Below are 13,113 nucleotides of genomic sequence, written 5' to 3'. Positions count from 1 at the left end.
TTGATATTGCAAACATTTTCCAAGTTTGATCTTTCCTGTTGATTTTCTTAATTTTGATTTTTATTCAGCAGAAGTTTCCCTTTCCTCTGTGGCTGTCACTGCCTTGTCAGGGTTGGGTTCTGATCCCTAGTCGTTGGAGCAGAGGCCCTCAGGTCTGTTTCTTAGCTGTGTTTCTGATCTGCGGTGTGAGGTCGGGAGGACTGGAGCACCCCCACTGGGATAGAAGCCATTGAGTATTCCTCCTCTGGAGGTGTTCACCTGTGGGTATGCTCTGTTTTGTCTCCTTTCCGCCCATTGTGTAGGCTTACAAAGTACACTGCTGTTGGTACTGCTCTCAGTCCCACCTTAACCGTGGTTATGGCGGCAACTGGCCCTGGTGACTCAGGCATCATTTTCACCAGGCCACTGGCCCAGATCCACTGAGGTCAGGTCCCAGGACTGCAGTAATTATGTACCTGGACCCACTATGTGAGATACGGAGGCAGCTCAGACTCTGGCCTGGCCAAACCCCAGCATGTATGTGCCCACAAAACCCACAGCTGCTAAAGCCAGACCTGTCTCAGCTGCAGGAACACTTGTCCATTGGGATGTTCCCAGGTGCTGAATTTAGGAAGCCATCAGAGGAAGTGTAATGCCATGATTTGCACAGCCATGAGGAGAGATTTCAGCTCTTCTTCCTTAGTTGCATGTTCCCTGGAACTCAGCTGTGGCTTCAGCCCCATCTCTGCATGTGGGCCACCCACTGGCGTCTGCTCCCAAGGCTGCTGGAGCACACGAGCTTGTCAGGCAGGAGGATGTAGAAGCGGCAATCAGGGCAGGCAGGCTGCCCAGGTGAGAGGGTGCTGGGTGGCTATGGGATGTACGAGCCTGTCAGGCAGGAGGGAGTCAAGGTGGCAAGCTGGGCAAATGGGCCACCCAAGCAGGAGAGTGCTGAGGTGATGATGGCTGGGGGCCTGTGAGCCACTCTGGCAGGAGCCCTTCCTAGTGCCTGTGGAGGCAGGGGCCAGTGCGTGAGGAGAGAGGCTGCAATGGGGGCCCCGCCCTTTGTGCATCACGCAGCAGTGGCACTTTGCTTCTCTGCTGGTCTGGGCTTCCTCCAGGAGCATTCCTTGTTGTGGAGCTCCTCACTCCTATCCCCTTGAGCTGTCTCCTCACAGCCAACATCATTCCCCTTCCTGGGTCTGCTCTTCAAACCCCACATTCCAACACTCAGCCCCCGTGTGCACCAGTGGTCCCCAGTGGCCGGGGCATGCAGAGCTGTGGCCAGACCACTTGTGTAGGCCTCACTCTCTCCTGCCTGCCACAGACTGGTTGCTGCACTGTTCTCTGAGCCACCAAATTTCTCCTTCTGCCCCAGCTTCTCTCCCCGCTGCTTCCCCAGATGCGGGGAACCTCTTCTCACCTTCAGCTCCGCTCCCCCACCCAGGGTCACAGGTCACGTCCCACTTCATCTGCTCTTCCTTTTCCCTTCTTCTTTCTTTCGTCCTACCTGCTTACGTGGGGATCTTTCTTGTCCTTTTAGGTGCCTGAGGTCCTCTGCTAGTGTTTATCAGGTGCTCTGGGAGAATTGTTCCATTTGTAGATGTATTCTTGATGCATTTGTGGGGAGATATGAACTCCACATCTTCCTACTCCTCCGTCTTCTTGACTGACTAATCAGCAGTTTGAGTTTTAAAAGGCCACTTTTTCCCCTTTGTTAACCTTGGTTTCAGGTTCTACCTAATTTAGCTAATTAGGCTCAGTCTCAGGTCATTGTGGTCTGTATTTACATTTCTGATTTGTACCGATTTGCGAGACAAAGACAGTTGCTTTTAATTCCCCAAAGAACTGGCCTGTCACCTAAATAATATTAAAAGATTGATTTGCCCAACTACGTTTTCTTTAACTTCCTTTTCTGTATCAGTGAGAAGATTTCCAACTAGACTGAAATTTCAGAATTCTATAGTCTAGAACTTTATGGTTTAATTGATCATACCTTCTAAACTTGCATAAGGCATTCAACAAAGACCCTCTTTCTGAGTGCACAGGTTAGACCCAGAGTAAAGTCTCCATTATTTATTTTTATTATCCCTTAAATATTAGCTGTCAGTTCTTACTTTATATTGTATAGGCTCAGGTAATCCCACTGGTTTCCTTTAGTATGTTTAATTAATATTTCCTTCATATGCCGTCTTATAATATCAGGCAGGGGAAGAATTCCCCAGTGAAACATGTCTATCCCACACAATATAATTAGGCAAAAGAGAGGTAATTATCTTACACAATGCCCATTTAAACATACCAATTTTTATAAAGACTCTGGGGTCCCCAGAGAGTCGTTGAACCAAGGGACTCAGGCACTTTTGTCAATCTTTTAACTTGATTAATTGGTCTAACTTTTGCCCCAAGTAATTGTTGGTCAGGTATCTCAGTGTAATTTTACGTGTATAAAATTTACATGTAATAAAATATACGTACTTTAAACTGGGGTAAATAGAGCAGACTTGTTTGGGTCTGGCCCTTTAATGTTGATGACAAGTAGGAGATCCCTTTGGCCCATCCAATCTTAGGTAGTATTGTATCCAATCTTTGATTTATCTCATTAATGTCTGTTTTATTTATCCCACTTTAAAATAACCATCTAAAGATTTCTTATTCATTTAGGAGAAGTCCCTTTAAAATTTCCACCTTGTTAGGAAAAAGTTTTTAGGCTTTTCCTTCAGTTTTTTTCCCTGTTACTTAACCTAATTAACAATAATTATTCTAATGTTTTTATTAGCATCTGTAAGACCCATTTAGGGGAAGCAGAGACCACAAATAAGGTTTCCCAAACCAATTTTTTGGGTTTGTTTGAAACTAAAGGAGTTTTTAGGTTAACCATTATATGACTAATTTCCAGCATTTCCGCCCCCCCATAGGAACCAATGAAACAGCTGTTTATAATGAGAGCTCTCTAAAAATTTACCAATTTAGAAGTTTCTCCAATTTGAAGGATCCATCATCTGGCCATAAATGAGGTATACCTTAATAGTGACTCAAACCAATAAGACGCAAGAGGCTTCCCCACAAAAGAGTGTAAAGGATGCTGTCTAAATAAGATGCAGAAAGTTTACTCCCAAAAGTAGTTTAAGAAAGTAATGGTCTTTGTTGTACAGGCTGACACAATGAAGGTTAAGATGGCAAAAAGCCCCTGAGAGTTGTACAGTCAGACAAAAGACTGCTCAGAATCCCAGTCTATTTGACTGGCTGCCAAATGTACACCATATAAGTACTTTTGGATGGTAGTGACCAAGTTCTCAAAACACACACACACACACACACACACACACACACAGAAGAATATCAGAACACTTACATTTCAAAGACACAGGAAGAGAAATGCAAGTTTCCCCTAGAAAGCCTTTTGTTTTTTTGAAGTCAGAATTCTGAAAAGATGTTTTTATCGAGCCAGCTTTTTCTAACTTAACTGCATATGCAATAAAAGAGTCCTATCTTAGTCATTTTTAGGGCAAGATTTTCTTTAAGTCCCAAGTAAGTAAGCACTTGTAAATGTAAATTTTGTATGGACATAAACCTGGCCAGGATATCCGTTGGAGGCTGGAAATCTGTTGTTCCCTTTTCTTTTGTATTGAAAGCTAAGTTCCCCATTCTGAGTTCAATTTGTGAAGATCACTTTTATTTTGACAAACTCTATTAAAGTAGCCAATTCAAGGAAGACAGGTTAGTCTTCCACCTAATTACCCAGTCCAACTTTTACTCAGTGTCTTTCACCTGAGCAAAGTCTCCCCAGTCTTTCAGCTGAGGATAAACCACAGTGTCTACACTGAGCAAGATCTTCCCAGTGTCTTTTAAGTGAGGCTAACCCACTTGAGCAGAAGTCTTCCCAGTGTTTTTCTACTGAGGATAAGCTCTCAGTGTTTAAACTGAGTAAAAATCTTCCCAGTGTCTTTCACTGAGGATGACCCAAGTACTTCTTCTTGAAACCAAGTTTCAAGGATAACCTACTACTCAAGAGAAGAGTTGAACACCACTGAATAAAACTTAGGATCATCAACCAAAACTGGAGATCCAAGAACCAGGAGATACTCACCCAAATTCGCCTGGACTCTCTGAGAAAGCGGACAGGCCCAAGAAGCCTCTGCTGGTGCCAGGACTCTGGATCCTCATAGAGTTCAGGCAAAGAAGAAAAGTCTGCTCTGGGCCCCTTCATTGGTTGCCAAGACTGCTGACTGAAAACTATGCACAACCCAAAAGGAGAATTATGTTTTATTTGGCAGATTTTCTGAGGACTTAAGCCCAGAACACAGCCTGTCAGATCACTCTGAGGAAGTGCTCAGAAGACCTAAGGGAGGAGTCAACCAAAACCAGGTAGTCAGAACATCAAAAGGTTACTATTAATTAAAGAAAACTAGACATCTCAAGTTAAGGACTGTAGCACTTTTCTATGTATGAGAAGATGAAAGAATCTGGGCTCCGTGAAATCATTCCTTTGATATGCACCTTAACTCTAGAATCAGCACCCTGTTTTTCTCCATCCCGAATCCCCTCAAGGTGCACAGTTGAGGGTTCCTGCTTTGACATCTGACTTGATGACTGCAACATCCTTTGTCTACTGATATGGCAGGGAACATTTTTCATCCACGGGTAAGAAATTGAGGAGAAAATTAACATAATTCAAGGTATAAAACCATTACAATATTAAAAATTCCCAAATGTCAAACAAACATAAGTACCCTTGACCTGTAAAATGGAAGATGCCAAAGAAGGGAAAAAAAGAAACAATAAAGAAAATGTAGAAAATAAAGCATAAAATAAGATGGCAGAAATCAATAACAGTAGAAGAATAATTAAAGAAATCAAGGTAAATGTTATCATAAGATTTTTAAATTTCCAAAAAAAACCCCCATCAAACAAAACATATTGAAAATAAAGTAATAGAGAAAATTTAGGGAGCAAATATGAATGCAAAGAAGACCTGTTAGGTAGTTAGTCAGACATTAGCAGCAAGGAGGTGACGGTGGTGAGAAAGACAAGAAGAAGAAATTGAGTCACACGCAGCCGTCTGGGGACTCTCCCTTGACTCCACCCAGAACGGGAGAGACTGTGGTCTGGTGGTGGGCAGCTTATCCTGATAAAGAGAGGCACAGTAACACAAGGGGACTCCTCCAGGCTGTGCATGCCCAGACCAGACAGGCGTATAACCTATAGTAAATCCAAACTCATTATACCATAATTACCATAAATTACATGTGGTTTTGCCCCTCCCCCCACCCAGTAGGCATTTCTTGGGGATTCAAGGATGAGAGCATGCGCAGCAGGAAACTTGTTACATAGCTCAGGACTGTCAGTCAAATAATGATCCTTGTCACTCACCCCCGCCTCTCTGCAAAATGCTCCTTAAAAGCGCTCGTAAGGGGCTTCCCTGGTGGCGCAGTGGTTGAGAATCTGCCTGCTAATGCAGGGGACACGGGTTCGAGCCCTGGTCTGGGAGGATCCCACATGCCGCGGAGCAACTAGGCCCGTGAGCCACGACTACTGAGCCTGCGCGTCTGGAGCCTGTGCTCCGCAACAAGAGGCCGCGATAGTGAGAGGCCCGCGCACCGCGATGAAGAGTGGCCCCCGCTTGCCACAACTAGAGAAAGCCCTCACACAGAAATGAAGACGCAACACAGCAAAAATAAATTAATTAATTAATAAAAACTCCTACCCCCAACATCTTCTTTAAAAAAAAAAAAAAAGTGCTCGTAAGCCTTTATAGGAATGCTGCTTTCAATTTGCAGAAACAGTACACCCATCCCCCCGCCATCCCGAGAGTGTACCTTTGCTTCGATATACTTTGCTTTGGGCTTGCTTCACTTCGCTGAAATAGCCTGTTCTCAGAAACAGCCTGCTCTTTCTCTCTCCTTCTCTCTCTCCCTCTCTGAGAGTGTACCTATGCTTAAATCAACTTCGCTTTGTGCTTAAGCTTAACATGGTAGTTTGCGATCCTTTGCTTACTATCATGGAACCAAGATAGCTGGTCCAGGCCTTCCACTGACCTCCTCGGTTGAAGCTATTTTGTTACAAAGCATGTCCACATGGTGACAGACCTAAGTCTAAATTTTGATAAAAGGTTGAATTAAGGTGAGAATATCATATGGGAGGAAAAGACTGTAGGAAAAATAGTAGATGTAGGAGATATGTTTGTGAAAGTGCACATTCATGGCAATATAGCCAAATAACCTCACATGCCCACGTTCCCGCTAAAACTGTATAAAATTATGACCAACAAGCAGAGAATACACATTATTTTAAAGCCCTCATGGGGCATTAAGACATATTTACCATGTGAATCCTTCAGTGAATCTTGTGTTACTGCTAAGGGATGTCATAAGGGGATTTTGTGTAAGACTCAAAGCTCCCTTTCTATATGGTTCAGGCTGGACTTGAAGCTTCAGGGGCCTGGGAGGATGGGGCAGGAAAGTCAAGGCACACTCAGAAAAGAGAATACATCCATAACACACTAGGAATATCTGAAGAGGCTGCTCAAGACCTGGCTCAGCCCCAAGGGTTGACCCCTAGTCCTACTCTTCACCCTACAGCCCTTTAGGGTCAGGACCTTGGCTCACCCTAACCCATTCCTAGCTTCCGGGTATAGAATGAGTGCACATGTCTGAATGTTAATGTTCTCTCAAAATTTACATGTTGAAATCCTACCTCTTAAAGATAGGAGGCGGGGCCGTGCAAAAGTGCTTATGAGCTTTCATGAATGGGATTAGTGCCTTATAAAAGAGACTCCAGAGATATCTCTAGCCTCCTCCCATCATATGAGGATACAGAGAGAAGGCTCCAGCTGTGAACCAGGAAGAGAGCTCTCACTACGAGGTGGCCATACTGGTGACTTGATCTTGGGCTTCCCAGCCTCCAGAACTGTGGTAATAAATGTCTGTTGTTTGTAATCTACCCAGTCTATGGTATATTGTTATAGCAGCCCTAATGGATTAAGACCACATATTTCAAAATTTATCTGGAGAGTGGGGACTGTCTTATCATTGCAAACTAAGAAGTTGGGTTGAGACAACATATGAAAGATTTTTTTTTAAGTAGAAAAGTATGGATTATTGGATTTGAAAGTACTAGATTGGCTAAGGAAAATGAGTACGTGTGTGTGTGTGCGTGTTTGCAGTGTGTCCCAAAAGTTTTTGTGCAGTTTAAAGATTTACTAACTCCAGAATTATAAACACTACAAACTTACAAAAACATCATTTGAAGGTTTAACTGTTACCAGATGCAAGTCTGTGTGCCTGATGCACAGTGAGGCTAAATACTGAAACATCAGAGTTTGAAGCAGAGAAAGGTTTACACAGTGCCATGCAAGAAGACATGTGGCTCATGCCCAGGAAAAACCCCAAACTCCCTGAAGGCTTTCAGCAAAGCCTTTTTAAAGGCAAGGTGAGGGAGGGGCATGACTAATTGTTGCAAATATCTTGGTGTTGGATCCTTTGTTCTAGAGGCTGGCCAGATGGGTCAGATCCTGGTCAGGTCATGTGTTCCTGTAAACCTCCAAGAAAACAATTATTATTCTCTGTTCTGCAACTTTTTATCTCCATGAATGGGCTCTTAAAAGTCAGAGCCTTAGAAATAGTCTATCCTGTATATTTCAGGCTCTAGGCAACATTGTTTTACAAAAAGTGCAGAGCCAGCCTGGATCACAGGGATGGACAGAGTTAGCTCAAGCAACAAAGCATAAAGATTAAAGTAAAAAAGATCTCATGTGGAGGCAGATTTGTTCTTCCCTATTACATAGCTATTTATAATTCTTTCATACTTATGAATTTTGAAAAATAAATTATTTTAATTTTTGTGTGTAGTTCCCTCTGATAGAAAATGAGGCAAAACATACACTATTCAAAATTCACAAAACTAAATAAGTGTAAAAGAAATTCAAGTTCTATCCCTGGGTTTACACAAGACACAAACATGATGCGGGAAAGTTGGAGCTGAGGACAAAGGAAATCCTGAGTAAAAATGTCTGTGAAACAGCTAGTCTTCCAGGGTCAGCTTAAGATGTTCAAGAGTTATCAAGTTGGTGGGCCTCAAGTAAAGGTCTCTAATAGATGAAGGAACCAGGTTCCAGATGGAATGAAGAGAAAATTGGCTAAGGTCTCTCTGACAGGATGAGAGTAGTTGGAAGGAGGGATCTGGAAGCCCCAGGAGGGTGCAGGTGTCTGTGGGTGTGGATGGGAAGGAGGGGCAGTGATTCAGCCTATTTCTCGTATTGCCCCTCCCCCACACTCAGGAGCCCTTTGTGACAAGGCCACAGCTCTGTGATGCAGGCCTGGGGTTCTGCCATCAAGCGAACTCCCAGTGCTCTGTTGCCTGAGGGCAGCAATGCAGTTCAGAAGATGGAGAATCTCTTTTTGAAAAACACTGTTGCCATCTGGCTGAGATCCAGCCCAACTTCCTGGGTGATTGATATCATCCTTGGATTCCTGTGTGGACTAGGGCTCTTCCTAATTTTACTCCACTGCTTCCAGAGTAATCTATTCTTAGCACCACCTAGGAAACATAGAAACATCAGGAAGGTAAGAAACCTTTGGCTTAATCCCAGCAGAGATTCTCTCTTTTTTTCTTATTCTTATTTCCTCCACTTTTCTAAACCACGTAGAGAGACTCCCGAGATGGGAACTCTCAGAAAAGTATAGAACATCATCCTTCTAGGGAAAAGCCAGGCCAGAGAGGGGTTAGAGTGGGCATGAGGATTTCTAGCCTAAGATCTTAGACCAGGAGTTCAGGTATGGTAGAGGGCTCCAGGGCAAGTCCCAAATGCAGTGACTAATGGTTAAGGACTGGATTACTAAGAGTTCAATCTCTGCAGGAAGGCTGACCCCTGAGCCCTGGTTCACCAGCCACCTTCCCACAGCGGGTGTCTCAAGTGAGACCTTCCTCTGTGTTGGGGCTGAGCCCCTGAGAGCCTGAGAGAAGAGGCTGGACTAGAGGTCTGGCCTTGGGAAGCAGAATCCTATCTGACAAAGCTCACGTGGGCATTTAGGTCTGAGAATGTGTGTGTTTCTTGATCAGAGGAACAGTGACAGAAGAAATCTATGGTGATTAAAACTTAAAAAATCCTTCTTGGGCTTCCCTGGTGGTGCAGTGGTTGAGAGTCCCCCTGCCAATGCAGGGGACGCAGGTTCGTGTCCCGGTCCGCGATGATCCCACGTGCCACGGAGTGGCTGGGCCTGTGAGCCATGGCCGCTGGGCCTGTGCGTCCGGAGCCTGTGCTCCGCAACGGGAGAGGCCACAACAGTGAGAGGCCCGAATACTCCCCTGCCCAAAAAAAAAAAAAAAAAAAAAAAAACCTTCTTTGCACTCTTCAAAGAAGAAAAACTGAAAAGATTGTTATCCACTTTAAAAATAAGTAAAAGGGGAAAAAAACCCACAGAGTTTTAGTTAAATGTAGAAAGTCATGTTGTTCATGAACACAGCTTGCCTAGATAGAGGACAGTGAGAGTTGGGTGTTAGCCCCTCACTTTTTCTTATCTCTCAGCATCAAGTAAAGCTGAAGGGGAGGAGCAGGAGTAGGAAGAAAAGTGGATCTTTGAAAGGTAAGCCTTTGCCATTCAGCCCTGCGTGACCCGAGAGTTAGCTTCCATCTCTCCTAGTCCTGAGGCCCCAGCTTCACGGTCTCTGAGAATGCCAGTGGCAGAGCTTATTCCTCAGGAAACAGAGCCTGAGCCTAATTAACAGAGCCTAATGAACGTGGAAGCACTTTGCAAAGGACAAACCCTTTTCAAGTGAGACTTACCATCACTGTCAGGGACATGTGGCCTTGGACACTGATACTTGGGCTCCAGAGTCTAATCCTCCAAAGATTTCCCTTAAAGGGCCATTGCACTCAGCCTCCTGAAAGGCTCTTAGGCCTCTGCCTTCACCACCATGACCCAGTCTCCTGATTTCCAGCTTTCAGAGATTGCCTGGAAGAACTGGAGGGGACTCACGACCTGGTTTCACTTCTGCAAAGGTAAAGAATCTTTCCCCTTCTCTCCTGGGTCGTCCTTCCTCCCCGAGCCTCTAATGTGACCCCAGCCCTGGAAGGGGGAGCCATGGGAGGGCGTGGCTAAAGCCCTAGGGTGAAGGAGAGCAGGGGCATTATGAAGTCAGTGTGGGGGCAGAGGAGGGTTCTTGGGCTGCAGGTGCCCACCCCTGCCTGTCCTGTCCAGCCATCCTGGCCCCATCTGCTCTCCTACAGCTGCCTGGGGAGGCTTCCTGGCAAGGGCAACTTTCATCAGCTCTCATGTCCAGACCCTCCTGGTGAGACGTGCAAAGCAGTGCCTGCTGGAGCCTGTGGAAGATACTGCTTGAAGGGTTGGGAACCCTGCATGAACACCTCCTGTAGGGTTTCCTTCCTTGATCCAGACACTCGAGAGGTACTGGAAGCACATATTAAAAGGTTTTGGGTAAAGCACAGGTGGACCCGACCCCTCAAGGTCCTCAAGCCCATAAATCTCTTTAAGTCGAAAAAGTTCCAACCCTCCACCATTCTACAGTTTGCCACTTCCCCTTCAGCCACCTGTGTATCTGGGTCCCACTCAAAAGTCAGGTGTGCTGAGTTCCTGGAGAAACCTCCTCAGGCTCATTCAGGAGAGAAGGTGATAACAGAAGAGTCAGTTCCTACCGTGAAGAGGCCTCTCCTTGCCCCCTCAGCTGTGTGTAAGGAAATCCAGAGTGCCCTGGGAGCGATTCCATCTGCTGACTACCATGGGCCCTCAAAGGCTTCTCTGACTGGACAGGAGGACAGGCCACCTTCTCAGTCCCTCACACTCAGCCTTGTGGGCAGAACCTGGAAGAGTGAGAGTGTGGAAGGGGTCAAGAGGGACAGCCTAGAGCCAGGTCCAATTTCAGCAATGGTCAGGAATGAGCCAAGAGAGGAGAGTGGTGGTCAGGCCTCACGAGACCCCTGCCATAGGGTAACAGTGATGGAGGTGAACTTAGGATCCCCATCTTTGAGAGGTGAAGAGGCCAGGGAGGCTGTGGAGGCCAAGGAGTCTCCTGCTCTTCAACCACAGTCTAGTGTTATCTTGGAAACCAAAGTGTTGACAAAATCCCAAACCACAAATGTACATATGAGGAGTTTAGAGGTGCCAGGGGCCAGTAGAAGTTTCCTACTACCTAGACTGTCTGTTTTCCAACATCCAGGTGAGCCATGCCTTAACATGGAGGTTGCTAGTGAGTTTAACTCCAAAGTAAAGGTACAGTCAGACAACCAGCTTCAGGACTTTCCCAAACACAGGTTCCTTGCTGCAGACAACTTGGCTTCTCAGGTGCCTCAGTGCCATCCCCAGAGAGTCCCCACCAGAGACAGGTTAGCTTCCCAGGAGCCAAGTGGCCTTATGGAAGCCCAAAGGAGCCACCTAGGGCAGCAGGAGCCCAAAACTTCAAAACTCCAAGACTCATGGAAGAGCCAGAGCAAGATGATTGCCCCTACTTACAAAAGAGAGGACTGTAGGAGGCATAAACCAGGAGAGCATGAAGAAAGGTTTAAAGAATTAGGGACCTCTCAAGCTGGAAGTATGAGCCGCCCTGCCCAGGTCAGGGGAATAACAGACTCTATTGGGAGCAGATGTCTCCAGCTCATGCCAGAGAAGAAACATAACCCTCCAGAAAGCCTCTTCAGAAAAAGGATGAGGCTATTTTTAAAGTGGATTTTCCCCAAGAAAAAAGTCAATGGTCGAGATGCTCTGCAAAAAAAAAAAAAGCCCATATCAGCCACTGCCCAGAGTCACGGATCAGTCAAAAGCAGATCAATCTTGAAGAGTGAGACTGCTGAGGGTCAGGCACGCATGAGAGCTGTTGGACAGATCCCAGAAGAAAAAAGAGCAATTCACCATGGACTTCATGCCACAAAGTTAAATGAACACAAACTGGAATTCCAAGTCCCAGTATGTGGGTGCTTCTGCTACCATAGGCTTACCTCCTACCCAGAGCAAGGGAGAATGATGGGTTCTACAGCCTGTGGTCATAAAGCCACCTCCAAGGGCCAGAGTTGTTCTATCAGGGAAAGGGAAGTCAGACACCAACATAGTTTGAAAAGTGTAAGGTTCGACGATGAGCAGCTGGGCCTAAGGTGCCTCCCATCCTTGCCCCCCAAGAAGAGTTTGTTTCCAGTTAGCACCTGCCAGTATGGGCCAAAGATTCCAGGTGCCCCAGCCCGCCATCAACACTGTCCAAGGCATTGTCATCTTTGGGGAGGTGTCTTGCCTGGTCGACAGTAAAATCCTTCTTTAGTCTTCCCTTTAGTAGGAAAACATATCTCCAAGTAAAAATTCAGTCCATGTAGAGAAAATGATTTTCTCATTAGCACATCCAAGATATTTAATGTTCCCCAATACATATATATATATATATATATATACATATTTTTTTTTCTAATAAAAACATAGTGTAATGGCTGCTGTCTGTGCTGTGCACTTTGTCTTCTAGAAGGGAGGGGCATGGAGGGAGGTGGACAGTAGCATCACAAGCTTGCTCCTTGTCTCGTGTCCCTTCATTGCACCTTATAATACTGTCATTACACAAACCAAAATTACTCTAACAATGAGATGGGAAAAACCTATGAAACCCACACCCAAGGACCTGGTTCAACCAGTCTTTCTCCTTCTTCTATGCTACTTTGAACTTTATGCAACTGTAGTGGATAGGTTTACACGATAGGGCTAGACATTGCAATTCAGGCTCCAGGAAGTGTCAGAGCCAAGTGGATGGAAGTTTGGGGGGAATAGAGTATGGGCTCTGAGTTCAGAAACAGGAGAATTCTTGCCCCTGGATCTCTTGGTAGGGAATATCCAACATCTGCTCTTAAGAGTTCCTTCTCTCTCTGCTGAAGGCTGAGATTGAGATATGCCCTATGAACCCCTTTTAGCTTAGGCATAATAAAATGTACAGCATCACCCTCCCCCACCTCTGTTTTTCCTAGACTTTAGAGCAGCAGCAAGGATGGCATTTCCAGCTCTGTGTGTGTAGGTGGGGGGAGTATCAGGGAGGCTGCTGAGGGCTGTGTTGAGTCCAGTCCCATATAAATGAATGGCTATGTTCATGGGTCACCTACCTTCCACTCTATGTTAACCCCAGAGAAGGAGTTTTGGATGAATGGAATAG

General features: G+C 45.5%; 1 protein-coding gene across 1 annotated transcript; it reads left to right on the top strand.

Annotated features, from left to right (window-relative positions):
- Positions 1 to 357: 357 nt before the first annotated feature.
- LOC308610993 (spermatogenesis-associated protein 31A6-like) lies at positions 358 to 12,539 on the top strand (the record flags this gene model as incomplete). The annotated part of the gene is made up of 4 exons (XM_081259946.1): positions 358 to 401; positions 9,481 to 9,563; positions 9,919 to 9,979; positions 10,208 to 12,539. 4 exons carry the CDS (start codon positions 358 to 360, stop codon positions 12,228 to 12,230), a joined length of 2,211 nt encoding a protein of 736 aa, XP_081116072.1. The 3' UTR covers positions 12,231 to 12,539.
- Between the last annotated feature and the right edge of the window lie 574 nt (positions 12,540 to 13,113).

Source organism: Mesoplodon bidens, assembly GCF_964165515.1.
Source record: "Mesoplodon bidens genome assembly, contig: HAP1_SCAFFOLD_49, whole genome shotgun sequence".
NCBI classification, from domain to species: Eukaryota; Metazoa; Chordata; class Mammalia; order Artiodactyla; family Ziphiidae; genus Mesoplodon; species Mesoplodon bidens.
The sequence above is the reverse complement of the archived record's forward strand: the minus strand, read 5'-3'. Positions and strand labels throughout refer to the sequence as shown.